The 15,339-nt window shown below is 41.1% G+C and overlaps 1 protein-coding gene across 1 annotated transcript; it reads right to left on the bottom strand.

The window, feature by feature from the left end:
- Window positions 1-3,834: 3,834 nt before the first annotated feature.
- On the bottom strand, window positions 3,835-14,920 carry SKA2 (spindle and kinetochore associated complex subunit 2). The gene is made up of 4 exons (XM_054394346.1): window positions 14,888-14,920; window positions 6,914-7,003; window positions 5,987-6,157; window positions 3,835-4,332 (listed from the first exon to the last, which is right to left on the bottom strand). The coding sequence occupies exons 1-4, from the start codon at window positions 14,918-14,920 to the stop codon at window positions 4,195-4,197; spliced, it is 432 nt and encodes a 143-aa protein (XP_054250321.1). The 3' UTR covers window positions 3,835-4,194.
- Window positions 14,921-15,339: the final 419 nt, after the last annotated feature.

Below are 15,339 nucleotides of genomic sequence, written 5' to 3'. Positions count from 1 at the left end.
TTAAGTCCAATTCCCTGCTCAGCTACCTAAAACTAAATGGATCAACATTAAATGTTAAATCAGCTTGTGAAGTGGTAGCAACCCTGCAGTAAACAGGTACTCTAGGCAGCAGACATCATGGAATCAAGCAATCCCTGTCCTTTTCTCTACATTCTTCTTCAATACACACCTTGTTCCTCTTCCCAAAGTGAATGGGCCAACCAGTTCATTGATCAGTTCAGAAATCAGCCCTTCCCTGCCTAAGGACATGGATTGAATTTTCTCTCCTTTGACAGCCATCATTTTTCACAAAACCTGTAGAAATATAATAAACTTCAGGTATCTTCCTCTCTCAAATCAGGCTGAAATAAAGATAAAAACATCAAACATGAAAAACAGCCCCACTTTTGTTTCTACTGTGAGAGTGGTCAAACACTGCAACAGAGCTTGTCATGGGTCTGTCCTCCGGAGTTTTTCAGGACAATGCTCTAAGTAACCTGCTGTAGGCCCTGCTCTGAGCAGGGGGTTGGACTGGACAATCTCCAGAGGTCCCTTCCAACCTCAGCTATTCTGGAAGTCTGCAGTTTTGCTGGACTTTAAAAAAAAAAACAAACAAAAAACAACGCAATGCAGTTCACATCAAAGGAAAATGAAAAGGGTCAAGGACCAGGTTCAGAGGTGAGGGCATGGCTCAGAGTCAGGAATCACATAAACAAGAGTGCAATAAATCTACAGCCTCATCTCCTTAGCCTTCATCATTTATTCAGGAATGTAAGGACAATTAAGTGGCTTGGGTTATTTGTCTTAAAAACCCACTCAGGAATCTAAACAAGAACAAGGAAATGTCATGTGGCTAACAATACTCTGCAAAAGTGCATCAATGCCAGTCCTATAAATACCGAAAACACCAACCTTGACTTTTTTTAACTCTCCCATTATAAGTTTTATAAACAGAAGGTGTACAGAGAAGCATTAACAGCTTTCCAGCAGGGCACTTGGAAGTCACAGAGACCACAAAAATCCTTGCTGGTAATAATCCAGGAGCTGTGCATGAGATGCCTGTGTGTCAAATGAGAATGGCCTGAGCTTTCTTTTACACCACTAATACGACCTTTCCTGCTTTGTCAGGTTCCGCAACACAAGTTCTTTCAAGATTTGTATGCTTGAAGTCTCTTCATCTGCCAAACACTCAGTGCTGCTCTGTAAGAGAAAAGCAAACTCTAGCAAAGCAGGCTATCAACCATCAGCTCTGGCAGAAGAAGGCTAAAAGCACGTAGTGTTTAATGAATGGTTGCTGCTAGTGCTCTGTAATTTGCAGGCTTATTCAGATTGTCGTCAACTTTTCTGTGCTACTTCAAATTGAGAACAGTCATTTGCTAATCCAACCTTAGGGTTAAACAGACAGAATTCCTCAGTTAAAAAAAACTTTCTCATTTTTAACACCAGCCTGCAAGAAATCTGTAGCACACATCCGAGACAGGGGTCAAGGCTGGGAGAGGCAGGAGGGGTTGATGCAGAGAGGGCAAGGGTCAGGGTTTAGCATCAGGGCTTTGCTTTTCCAGGCTGGGTGCAGATTCCAAAAGCTAAAAGGGTTTGGTGGTATGACTGTGTCAGCAAAACTTTCCTGAATACACCAAGTTTGGGACATCTGTACAGTGAAACTAAAGTAAAAAAAATCTGGTTTTGAAGAACTTGACATGCAGTTCTAAAAATGATCAACTCATAGAAGCCATTTTTATACAAATTAACATAGGACGTTTTGACTGATGGCCTAACAAGGAAAGGTATAGGGGAATAAAAGCTAACAGTGAAATTAGAATATAGCAGGAAATGGTTAACTAGCTGGATTTGGTCAGTTTGAAAAGGCTGGATTCCTTTACAGCTCATAACATTTTTACTAAAGAATGGCTTTAAGTATTTCTTTTCTTATTTACAATTAAGTGGATAAATAATTCCCTGTACAAATTGTTCAAGTCTGCTAGCTTTACAGTACTTTTTATACTCCTTGGTACAGTCACAAGTGTTTCCTCAGTCACTGGTTTGACTTTTTTCTTCAGAAATTAGGCCAAAGTTAGAAAGTACTTTCATTACATTTCAAAAACTCCCCCTAAAGGATTCTAAAGGAGGATTTTTCAGCAGGAAGAAGAAGAGAAAAAAGGTACTGCCTTCAAACTGTCATTTTATCTGCAGAACCATGGAAAAATAATTGAATTTGAGAGTTGATGGGGATTAATAAAATCTGATCTGTCAGTGACTGAAGAAAAAAAAAATAAAAGCAACACAACAAAACCCCTAGAGAACTAGGGAAATTCCATTCTATAAGGAGGAATAAATGGATTAAACCAGAGCAATTGCTGTGGTTAAGACTAGCACACCATTTCTTCCAGACCATAAACACTTCCATCAAAAGCAAGAAAAACTCCCAGAGAGATGGAACTATACATGGAATATAACTAAGGGCTCACTTGTTTCTATTAAAGTCTGGCTTCTGCACTACACATACACCCAGTACTTAGCAGTGCTTCAGAGTGAATTTGGGCTGTACATTTTCATAATGAAAGAGCTCAGAAACCATACCTAGGCCTGTCCCCATATACTGTGAGATTTTGGCCCCACTGAGCTCAGGATAAATCAGTCCTTATTTGTCATCTTATTTACAGTATCTGCCTTTTCAGAAAGTAAAAGAGTTTAATTCATTACTCCCTGAATCCTAGATTAGTAACTGGGATGTTTAAATAGCACAGAGCTATTAGAGTTAAATACTAGAGATAGAAACCTTAGGAAAGTTCAGTACTATTCAAAAAGCTTGCTTATGGGGGGGTGATCAGACAAGGAACAGACAAAGAAAACAGCAGGAAGATTACTGTTTCTGCACTTAGTTGAGCCACAAACTGCAGATTCTCAGAAAAATGGCTAAAAAAAATAATCAAGAGATAATGTCAGGATTTGTTGAAATTTTGTTCAGAAATTATTTGTTCCCATTCCATTTCTGCACAAGTAATTACATTCTGCTATCGGATAACCAAGGATCTTGCAGCCACTGAAGTCAACTACAAAATCTTAGGCATTAAACAAATCCTGCTTTCAAGTAAAAATAAGTAAGAAATGGATACAGAAGGATTTATATGCAAGTCAGATGAGCCTCTTCAGCTTTCTCCTTTGCATTGCAGTATGGATATAGCTGAAAGCACTGCACATGCAGGAAAGGAAGAAGATGGCTTCTCTATTCTCAAGCAGCCTTCAGAAGCTGACAGCTCTGACAAGCTGAAGGTAGCTAAATCTAACTCAGCCAGAAAATACAGCACTGACAAAAAAATCCCAGAGCCTGGGTGACACCTCTTCATTCTTTCTGTCTCTCAGAGAACATCTTTAAAACACAACAACAACATAGGGGCTGACACCAATTAAACTGGCCACAGCAGCATATAACTACATTGGGCTGGTTTATGCCAGTAGTATCTTAAGCACTTTAGAATTAAATAATGGAAGGGCAGAAATTGAGAGCATTTATCAAGGTAGACAAAGATTCTTGCAAAGAGTGAATGAAGCTGCAAGATGCTGAATGGCTTTCATGCAAAGCAATGGTGGCAATAAAGGGGCAGAAAGCAAGGCACCCTTTGGCAGAAGAGTAGTGAGAAGACACATAGAAGAAGATAAGGTCAATAAGATAACTGCATTCTATTAACCTTCTTTAATAGTTTGCCTTCAATAAGAGACCCAGACCAAATCTTTGCAGTTAATATTAGAAGTTTGTGCTTTGAGTAGTTATGAGAGAATGTGAGACTTTTTAACAAGTACTTGTTTAGCTCTGTCTTCTACTGCACCACAGTTAGAACATACTTATTGTCACTCACATTGCAAAGTTTATTTGATATTTTACAGGAAATTACATTTCTCTCCATTTTGGTATACACTGGCTTGAATCAATTACATCCTTCACTCCCACCCAAATGTGTTAACAGAGAAACAGGATGGACAAGAGCAACCAACTACACATCTCTGAAAAGAAAGATAAACATATCCCAATTAAAAAACAAGTCTCTTGTCAAAGCAAATTTTTAATTTGTGGACAATTTAATTGGAACAAACCATAAGCTTAATCAGTATACAATTAAAAAAAAAAAGGCTTGTTAGAAACTGTAGTCCCATTGGTGGAAAACTCCATTGATTTGGGAGGTATTAAGCCACAAAACCATCCTTCTGACTTCAGCTGAGCTACTCGGGATTAATGGTTTCTGGAATACTGACACTCTGTGGCCTAATTACCTCTTTCATCAGCGATTCCGTTTTTTTAACAGTTTCGCAGGTTAACTGCTGTGCTGCAGTCTGTTCTTCTTCTGACAGAGGTAAGTGCTAAAAAAAACCCAAACACAGAGAAGTGTGATACTTTCAGTTCCTAGGGTGATGATATTTACAGAAGAACTCAATATTTGTGCAGCCTTTTTCTCATGGAAACTAGTAGTAGACTTCTACTTGCCTTCACATGAAAGCAAAGTATTTTTGATAAATCCAACTATAATATTGCTTTAACATCAATATTATACATGTTTAAACAGAAAGAAAATACATTATTCAATAAAAAGAAGCATTTCAATTAAATACTTAACATTTCTCCATAATAGTTAACCCATCCTTGGTTTAGGAAATAGACAAAGTACAAGAAAAATCTTTATCTAAAAAGTGTGACTATTACAGAATGGTTTGGGTTGGAAGGGATTTTAAAGATCATCTAGGTCCAACCCTCTGCCATGGGCAGGGACACCTATTACTAGACCAGGTTGCTCAAGGCTCCATCCAACCCAGTTTTGAACACTTCCACGGGTGGAGCTTCCACAACTTCTCTGGGCAACCTGTTCCAGTGCTTTACCACCCTCATGAGAAAAAATTTCCTCCTAATGTCTATTCTAAATCCAGCTTCATCCAGTTCGAAACCTTTACCCCTCGTCCTGTCACTCCATGCCTTTGTAAAAAGTCCCTCTTACACAACTCCAGAGAAGAATCTTCCACTTTAACAAAACCCTAATATGAAATTATTCTTGGCAGCATATCCTTGGAAAACAGGGAGAGAAAATGTTTTCCTTTCTGTGACATGTAACTACTGTCTATTAAATCATTGCACAGTACTTGTTATCTATAAAGACTCTCCAGTAACTTATCTTGAGCTGCTGGCAGATTAAACATAATCTCGGGGCACTGTCGTTAGAACGTTAAAGTGAGAGCTAAGATCTGGGAATGTGTTTTAGTCACACCAGTTCTGTCCTTGCCACTAGACTATCAGTTAGTTTGTTGTAGCTAAATCACCTTATTTGTAAAGGGACAAAATTAATGCTTTCACAACCTCTTAAAAAAACCTGTCTGAAGACCACTTAGGAAAATGTGTTGTTTAGGCTTTTTTTTTTTTTTAATAGATAGGCATTATACTGAGAAAAACTTATTTCTTTGCTCTAATAGCAACTGCTCCACAGGTGTTGCAACACATTATGTTTAGCTTACTTTAGACAGTGCAAACACATTTGCTATCTAAAAGCTTTTTTGCCTTTCAAATTTGGGTTCATGTTGGAAATTCTTTAAGATGGCTACTTTTCAAAACTGTCAGTACAAACCTGGGACACAACTGTGCACAGATGTCTATGAACCTATTCAAAGCTGTGTCACTCTAGTCACACTATGATGACGTTACTTCAGCTCAAACTGAGTACCACTAGCTTAACTGTTGCTTTACAAAGCCAGCTCCCCTCTTGCACTCATCTCTTCATGTAAATAGCCTTCTTATCTTCTAAGAGAGTCCCAAAAGTCTGCAAATAGAATTGGTTTGGTTGGAAAAGACCTCCAAGATCATCCAGTCCAACTACTGACCTAACATCACCATGGCCATTAGCCAAATTAAACCACATCCCAAAGTGCCATGCCCACACCTTTCTTGAACACCTCCATGTTGATGCAAAGGCCACACAAATACATGTTCATGACAGCAGTGAAACCCCAGTGATTGAAAAGAAAACCCTACCTCAGCATGTTGCTGTAATGCCTGAACCATCTTTGTGGTGTTCTCTGTAGCAGCACGAATGGCTGCCATAGATTCGCTCTGCTCTGCATAAATTTTGTCCAGCTTCATACACAAAGTTTTATAATGAGATTTCACCGCTGCGAGTTCTTCCAGGATAGCAAACGCATTTTCCTGGGTAGAAATTAAAAGTACATTAAAACTATTTAAGAAGATAAAAATCAATGTAGCCACATGCCAGTTACAAGCACAGGTGTTAGAGCCACTAAAATTTAAGGTGAAATGACCCCTTACAATGAGAAGTGTAGCTGGGAGCATCTGTTTAGTCCAGACTTTTCTCATAAGCAAAAATGATAGATAACGATAATAAAAAACCACCACTCTGGGGTTCCATACCAAATAGAGGAAGATAAATTTATTGTGTTGTTGAATTTTAATGGCTTTTTTGAGTTGGACTTAGTTAGGGGCTTCTAAAAGAAAAGATTATTTTCCCACTCTGTTTCAATATACATGGACACAGGCACTAATTTATAAAATCCTTCACATGCTATTTATTGTTTTCCTCTTCCTTTCTTCTCTCCCACAAATTTGAATTTAGTTATTGCTTGTTAGCAGGTTTCTCCTTGAGCAAGGGTGCATTTCAGCTTAGATTGGAATCAGTCTCTTACATGTAGGTGTCAACACCACTGCTCATTTCTCAATGCAGAATGTGGAGAATTTCTCTCTACCAAGAATCAAGGAAGTTTTGTGGTTTCTGTGCTGAATTCATATTAGGCCAGTTATGTTTATCTATGTAGCAAGAAAAACTTTAGAATAGTAACAACTAAATAAAAGAACAGTCACATATATTTTAGGGTTAAAGATTACCCATTTATTACCAACTTCTTGCAAAATGAAATAAAATTGATTAATTTAATCTGAAAATACTACCTCTGCTGCTGAATCATCAGGAAGACTTTTCCTTATTTCATACTCCACTCTGTGTTGAATATAATCCAGATCAGACTCTGCCTTCTGGAACTAAAATATTTAAGGTCAGCCACACAGTAGTAAAACACAAAAATTGCAGACAAAACCCAACCATTTGCATTTCCTGTATTTGAAGAAAGCAGAAGCCAGCTGCCTCCCTTTTAAAGGCTCCTGTACTATCAGAGTTGTTTCTGTTCCTCCAGTCTATCCCATTAGCTAACATTTGCCAATTCTGCTGACACACTTCTAGCCTGAAAAATATAAAGCATTACACTTTCAGACCGAACCATTTTCCTCTCACGCGTAGGAGTTACACACTCACACTTCTGTCAATTTTACCCTCTTTCCATTTGTCTAACTCTTCTTTGTGCATCTTGCCATCAGTGCCTTTTTTGTGCAGCTCCCCAAAACGCATGGAATCATTTCCATCCCTTCCTGTGCTATAGGCCCTTTCAGTGCCAAACATCTCAAGATGAAGCACTACACCAAAGACGTAAAGTTGTATCAGTAGAAAAGAAAGAACATGCGTCTTTTTTATTAGCTGATCTTCACTGAATACAGGAGATGCTTGCTTTTTTTTCCCCCTTTTTCCTGAGATATTAATTATCCATAGAAGGGTCATGAGGATGATCAGAGGGCTGGAGCACCTCTCCTATGAGGACAGACTGAGAGAGTTGGGGCTGTTCAGTCTGGAGAAGAGAAGGCTCCTAGGAAACCTTATTGTGGCCTCCCATTTCTGAAGAGGGGCTACAAGAAAGCTGGGGAGGGACTTTTTGGGGTGTCAGGTAGGGATAGGACTAGGGGGAATGTAAAAAAAAAAAATAGAAATGGATTGATTCAGATTGGTTGTTAGGAAGAAATTTTTCACCCTGAGGGTGGTGAGACACTGGAAGAGGTTGCCCAAGGAGGTTGTAGAAGCCCCATCCCTGGATGTTTTTAAGGCCAGGCTGGATATGGCTCTGAGCAACCTGCTCTAGTGTGAGGTGTCCCTGTCCATGGCAGAGGGGTTGGAACTAGATGATCCTTGAGGTCCCTTCCAACCTTAACAATTCTATTCTATTCTATGATTTTCCATTAATTTTTAAAGCTTTTTCTTGGGTAGTTGCTTTTCTTTTCAACCACTCAAAGTTCTGTTAGCAAAACTGCAACTCTTAAGTTATTTACAGAGCAGAAATGATGAACAAGTATTCAGGATCCATGCACATCAACAGAGGTTTTATTATTAATTATATTCAAAATGCATCCTCTCAGATGGTTTTAATACCCATAATGCATTTTATTAGTCCCCAATAAACCAGACTGATAAATAGATAATAAAATTGATGACATCACATTTATTTCCTTGGGATAAATAAGCCACCAGAGAATTATCTAATTGCCTTATAAAACAGCCTGCTGATAGCATTATTACTTAATTAATTTTAGTCTGCAATTTTAATATCTATTAAGGACTTCTGCTTTAAAGGAAGAGAGTTTTTCCAATTCACAAACAACTCATGAACTTCTTAATGTAATAAGGATTTTATAGTCACAAAAGAGACTATGATGAAAGCAAATTAAAAATAATTCTAACTTACTTAACTTGGTGCGGGGTTGACTGTTTATATTAAGATTAACCCTGGAGTACTAATTGCAACTTTTTTTAAGGACCAAAACAAAGCTGTGCTTGTTAACTGTGTAGTGAACAAACTAGCCAAAAATGTCTTTTAAAATTTTATTGGGAATAAAGACACAAGCAAAGAAAGCAGCATGCTGGGCTGAGAAAAAGGGACGAAAATACAGCAAAAAAAAATAGTTTCTCTCTCCTTCTTATATAGCTATCTCATTTACATAAACAGACTTATGTTAAATAGAAGGCAGGACATGATAATAAGCCCCCAGAATGTTCTGAAGTGCTCAGGAGGAAAAAAAGGATCAGAGAGGAAAAGCATCTTTCTCACAGAACACCGCAGAACTCCTACATACTTACCTGACACACACATTCCAAGGCAGAGCCAGGCAAGGCCACCTTTATCTATGGTTTGTCTAATAAGAGGTCAAATCAAGTCCCTTGAAAATGATCTTCCAAACTATATTCACTGAACCTTACTTGACACAAATCACATATTCCTCCATGAATATTGTGAAAACATTCACAACTGTATCCCAAAGTACTAACCAGCAGTGTTATACTGGTAGCTAAAGTGACCAGCTCCAGAGGTCTTTGGATGTAGCCTGTAGCCAGGCCTGGATGCTAAAAAGATGTTTGTTTTAAGCATGAGCCTTGGGATCCACCTTCAGGAGCTGCCACAGTACCTTTGAGGGTCTGGAATTTCAGCTAGCCTTAAGGAGTAGTGTTAGATCCAAAATATTCTACAGGTAAAATCCCCTTGCTGGTGTACTGAAAATGTATCATCTTTAATGTCTATGAACACACCTTCAGCAAATCTTCAAATACCCTAAAAAAGGGGAAAAATCAACCTAGTCATGTCCTTGAGCATCTAATAACTCAAAGCAAAAGCTTTCATCCCTTACTCCCATAACTTAACATCTGCCCAGCAAAACTCCTTCCCACATCCCAGAAACCAGTCATAAAAAAAACCCAGGAGAATAAAATACTTTTTATTACACTACATATTTTTATAGAGTTCATCAGGGATTTTTCCCTAACTGCTCAATTGCTCCTGTTCTCCTCCCCTAGCAAACATTTTTAGGTTCTAATTTCTAGAAGCAAACACCTCAAAAAGATATTTATTTTTTGCTTTTCTCCAACTCCTCCATCTGATTATTAATTACTGGGAAAGCAGACAGTGAAAATGTGTTGTTTTTAAAATTACACATAAAGCTCTGTTCCTGAAAGACTCAATAGTGATAATTTGAGGTTTGCAGAATGACAGTAAGCCACTAATACCATGCTGCTACTCTGATTCCAGACATTAAAAATTTAATGTGAAGCTGAATGCTTATCTATAATTGTAAGATTTGTGCTTAATGGAAATATTAACACAGTTCAGTTATCACTGAAAGTATTTCAGCTCTAAAAGAAGGAGAATTTATCATCAGCAATTTCAAAGCATGTTTATAAGCACTGCCATAAAGTAAAGGAAAAAAATGAGGAATATATTTATTTCTTGCTGTATTTCAAGAAACACATACCTGTAGGAATCTCAACATTACAGGTTAGGATCCTTGGGGTACTGAGTATTGTACAACAATGCTACAGCAGTTGTTGAAACATAAATTTGTCATTAAGGCACAGGCTTAGAAGAAAGCATTAGAAAGTGTGAGGCAGGACTGAAGCCATCGCTGGGTGCTCTGCTTTCAGATGCTTTGACAATACTATTGCACTGCTAGCTGTGAAGTACAGTAGTGCAATAAAGTCAGAGCATTTGTTAGCAGCAAGAATCCTGTACAAGTCATCCATACACTCAAAAGATGGATCAGAAAAAGTAAGTTGAGTCAGGCAGTGGTTTCTGGGGATCATGGAAAGGTTCATGTTCATGTTCACAGAGTCCTGATACAGACACACAAGCACTCACGTATTTCAAGACATTACTATTATTCATAATCCCACTTACCAAAAGGGGGAAAAAATAAAACACCCAAGAAAATGCTCAACAGATCTGTCAGAAATTCAATTTCAAGCCATGTGGTTCTCTTAACTGGAAACTACATTTCCAAATCTCTGTGTTTTTAGATTTGCCTCATAGCAAGCAAAGATTCCAAACTGCTATTAGACAGATGCTCTCAAACTGTATTACAGGGAACATTTTCTGGACACCAGAGTTTATTCTTCTCATTTGCAGGTGGTGAATCACTTTAAAATACACTCAAATGCATACTCATTTTCCAGCACTGCGGATGTGCATGACCACTGGGGTTACCAGTCAGAGTGGGGGTGTGTTGCATAAATCTCAAAGTGTGTAACAAACCAATAACATCATATAAAAATTCAGAGAACTCTTTGGGTTTGAAGGTGCCAGGATTTAACAACAAAATGCAACATAAGAGGGGGAGTGGAGAAATGGATGATTGCCGATGCACACACAGCAACAACCTAAGTTAACTCCACACCTGCAATCCCATTTCACAGATGTTTTTCAAATTACCTTCTGGTCTCAGACAGACAACAGTAACTTTAGACTCTTTAGAAAAGCAAGAACAACGCTGATAGTATTGCTGGCCAATGCCCTTTTAACATTGCACTGCTTTTTGTGCATGATCACTAGTAGTACAACATAAAAAGGGCACTGGACAGACACCACTCAAAAGAAAAAAGGAGATCACTATACCAAAACCACAGTGGTAGAAATTAACTGAATAGCTCTGAATGAAGCACTCACAGCGCATCTAACACTTTATCTGTTAGTTATCAGGTCCACAAAATTCCTCTGTGCAGACTGCTGAAGTGTGCACTGGAAGGCACCAGCTCAGGATGTGAAGTCCTGAGCAGTAAAAGATAATGAAATTATGGTTGGACAGAAGAATAGCTTGATCACCAGCAACACTATGTACTGGATTTTCATTGGAGGTCTGACTCAGTGTTTGTTGAAGCTGTTGGAAAGATCTCCAGTCCCAACTGGCATCAAAGAGCACTTGTGCAGCACCGTCTCAGGTGCCCAAGTCCTAAAATATGGCACCCAGTATTCTTATTTAAATTGCTAATAAGTCAGCTTTACAATCTTTTGCCTGATGAATCTCATATGGTAGATGTTGTGGTTCATTCAGCTCTTCTCTGAGCTGACTATTTTGAGCAGTAGTCCCAAATCACCATCGATTACCTGGTCTTTTCGTACGCATTGTTCTTTCTAAGCTCCTACAAATTAGTTTATCCCTGGTTCCATGAGACTAAATTCAAGCTTTCCATGAAATGCATGTCAAAATCTCCAGGGAAATAAGAAGTGTTATTTTATCACACTTCTGTGGAGAGAGCTGGTTTCACAGTAAACCCAGGAAGAAGAAACAATAAGCAGAAGGAAAAGACATGAAGCTATGATAATGTGAGACATAGTTGCCAATGGACATATTCTGATGAGCTTCAACAATGACAAAGAGAGATACTGCATTGAATGAGTTTTGTAGATAGGAAATTAAGAAGTGAAATTGTTTGAGGTGTATTTAAGAAAACATCTTTTTTGCAGAAAACAAACCAAGCCAAAACAGATGAAAATGCAACTGCCTTGTGCCTCCCTTGGGTAGCTGTAAAAGCAGAAGGCAGCTAGAAGAAATTAACATAAGAATCAATCAGAAAAATGTAAGATTAACAAAATAAAATAAAAATCAGTTTCAACTGGCTTGAGGTAATTAGAACAGGGTGAAAGACCAAGCTATAATCTCAAAGTTGTTACACACCATCTGTGCAGATAATTGACCCAAACAAGCTCTCCACCTATGAACTGTTTGTGCAGTGATCGTTTTGGTCTTCTCCTAAGACAGTTTCCCATGACTGTCTTCTTCCACTACCATACATAAAAGCCCCTCTTTAACTGGGCAAAAATATCTCTTTACATGTCCTAAAATAAGAATCACTTGAAAGCAAGACCTTGAATAAAACACATAAATAAAGCATAATATGAATTAAATAAACATCTAACTTGGGTATCGCTGAAAAATAGTAATACCACCAAAAGACATGGAGAGGTCAAGCTTACACTATGGGCAAGGCTGAGGCTTTGAATTTGAAATCAGAACAAATTCAGAGCTCTGACAAGAATGGATCATATCACTGAATTCAAATACTCTCTATTGTTAGCACTTTTAAAGTATTCAGTGTGATGACTGCAGTCCAGTAGCAACCCCACCTGCTTCAAAGCATAGTTCCTGCAAAGCAAGAACAAACCAAACCACACCACCTTGTTTTTAAAGTGCAGTAAACCTGAGAAATAAGTAGGACAATTTGAATTCTCTCATTTTTCAACTAATGCAGGTATTTTGGCATTTATTCAAATTGTTATTTTTTACTTCAAAACAGAAGTAACATCATAGCTTAAAATATTTGCACAGAAGCTTCTTACTGTTGTAATGACATGCAGGTCACCCAATGAAGTGACAAAGGCTTGTTCGGCAGAAGCAGCTCACAGTTAGGCAACTTTAGGCCAGTTGCTTCCTAAAGATTTAAGAGACACGTCATGCTGGTGCTGGAGAAAAGCGACTGAAGGAGAGATAAAGTGAAAAGGAAACTCCACATGTTTAAACACTGGGCACTAAGCAGCACACCAATCCTGTGCATTCAAGCCTAGCACTCATTAAGGGATAATAGGGATATACAACATTCGTTGTCATGTTGTTCCACTGTGCCTCCTATTCTTTTCTTGAATATTCCACTTTGGTGATGTTACTGTGTGCAGATAAGAACTTGGAGCTATTAAACTCATTTTTACTTATTTCTTTGTGAAAACTTGAAACCAAGATTGCCAGAGGACAAAAACCCCAAGATATGTCTATTGTATTCTTGTCTCTGTATTGAATAATGTACTTTTTTTTTTTCTCCATGAGGAAAAGTGTAGTTAAACAATTAAAGTACCCAACACTACTGCTAGAACAATTAGCATTACAAAAATACTTCTGGAAGCTTCCAAGACAAATCAAGGGAACATCATATTTTGGAGAACTATGTCAGTGCAACCATTTTAATTTAAGTGAGGATTTAAGAACATAGATTCTATTAAGCATTTGGATGCATAAAATATTCCTAGAGCGTTTTAAAAAGTACATTAAATAGAAGCAGAAATGAAGATCAAGATTTGAAGGGTACTATAGGAAACTTAGCTCTTTAAGGACACACTTTTCCAATGCCTCCCAGTATGTGAAAGCACAGCATTGCCTTTTTTTTGCTTTGCTTTTCCGAGAGCGGGGCAGGCAGAGAAGCGGCTATTACGTAAGGTAGCTCGGTCTTTGCTTCAGGGGCTGGCTCAGAGCGTGCTGAAACGAAGTTCAGCGCGGTGAAGAGCTACGCGAACTTGAATGGCTGAAGGAAAAGCCACCCCCCTCCTCAGGACTGGCTGTAGCCGAGACCCCGCCAAGGAAGAAGGGCCGAACGGGTGGGCGCGCTGCTCTTCAGGCACCTAAGGCCGGGCGGGGGTCGCGCTGGCTCTTCGGCCCCTCACACACCCCTGAAGCTGGGTGGCCTGGCGCGGCGACAGGAGGCTGCCCAGCGCCTCGCCCGCTGCGAGACCCGCGGACCTGCCCCGTCCTCCCAGGCAGCAGAGTGCGAGGCGCGGCGGGAAACCATCCTTGCGAGAATTCATCCCGCCACATCGCCCCGTTACCGGCACCAGTCTAAAGGTCCAGCCGGCCTGTCCTCCCTTGGCACCCCCACAGGGAAAATGGTCCCGCCCAGGTGAGAGCTCCACCCTCGCCCCCCGCTGAGAGAAAATGGACTAGTCTAAGAGCGCTCCGCTCTACGCCGTCCTCCCCCCGCCCCTCACCACGACGAGGAAACGAAACGGACCGGAGTGCTCCGGCCGCGCCCCTCCACGGCCCCGTATCCCCGCCGCGGAGAGCAATAATCACGCCCGGGACGTTGCGGAACCCGCCCCTCCTATCCCTCCCACCCCCCCCAGGTGAGAGGGAAATGGCCGGGCCCTGCCCCCGCGGTGAGGGGGTGAATGGAGCGGCACCAGCAAGCCCCGCCCCGCTCGGGGTGTGTGGGGGGAGCCGAATGGACCGGCCCGACCGAACTCGCCTGACCCGAACAGCAGCCGCCCCGGGGAAAGCCGCGCGGGCTCCGCTCAGGGCCCGGATGGGGCGCGGGCGCGGCTGGAGGCGCGAAGGGGGAACGGCCGCTTTTCCCCTCACGCCCCCAGCCGCGCCCGCGCTCTGCTTTCCCTCCGTTAGGCGCTCCTCCCTCCTCGTACCCTCAGCCCCGCGCCGTCCAAGGTGCTCCCGCTGCCGCCCCGCCGGCCCCCGATCCGGCCACCCCGCAACCCGGCCGCCGCCCGCGCCGCCCGGACTCACCATGGCCTCGAGCTTGTTAACCGCCGTCTCCATGTTGAATAGTTGACATTCCTCAGGCGGCGGCGGGGAGATATCCACCCCCCGCTCCGCAGGGTGGGAGAGTCGCCAGTCCCCATTGGGCAGCTGTCACTCGCCGCTCGGGTCCCATTGGTCCGCCGCTGACAGAAGGCGCTCACTATTGGGTAGATAAGAATGTAAACCCTTTTCGAGGTAGGAGGGAGCCCATTGGTTGGTTGAAAAGCTGCAGCCAGTGATTGGCTAGCTGGGGAGCGCCGCGAAACGTTATTGGTCCAGAGTGGAACCTAGCGGTTATTGGCTGGAGTAGGAGAGCGCAGCCCTGCAATTGGCGGGAACGGGAGCGGTCGGTTATCTGCGGCCCGTCTCTGGCTGGGCAGGAGAACGCCGGTCACCTCCTCCGGTTTCCTCCGGCGGGCCCGCGCTCCCCCGCCTTT

This window comes from Indicator indicator, chromosome 30 (genome assembly GCF_027791375.1).
Source record: "Indicator indicator isolate 239-I01 chromosome 30, UM_Iind_1.1, whole genome shotgun sequence".
NCBI lineage: Eukaryota > Metazoa > Chordata > Aves > Piciformes > Indicatoridae > Indicator > Indicator indicator.
Note: the sequence above shows the minus strand (reverse complement) of the source record. Positions and strands in the feature narration are given on the sequence as shown.

Coding starts and splice junctions, on each gene's coding strand:
- SKA2 (XM_054394346.1), bottom strand. CDS start 14,920: ATGGAGACGGCGGTTAACAAGCTCGAGGCCATG. Junction 7,004..14,887: donor TTAACAAGCTCGAGGCCATG/GTGAGTCCGGGC, acceptor TAAATATTTTAG/TTCCAGAAGGCAGAGTCTGA. Junction 6,158..6,913: donor CTGATGATTCAGCAGCAGAG/GTAGTATTTTCA, acceptor ATTTCTACCCAG/GAAAATGCGTTTGCTATCCT.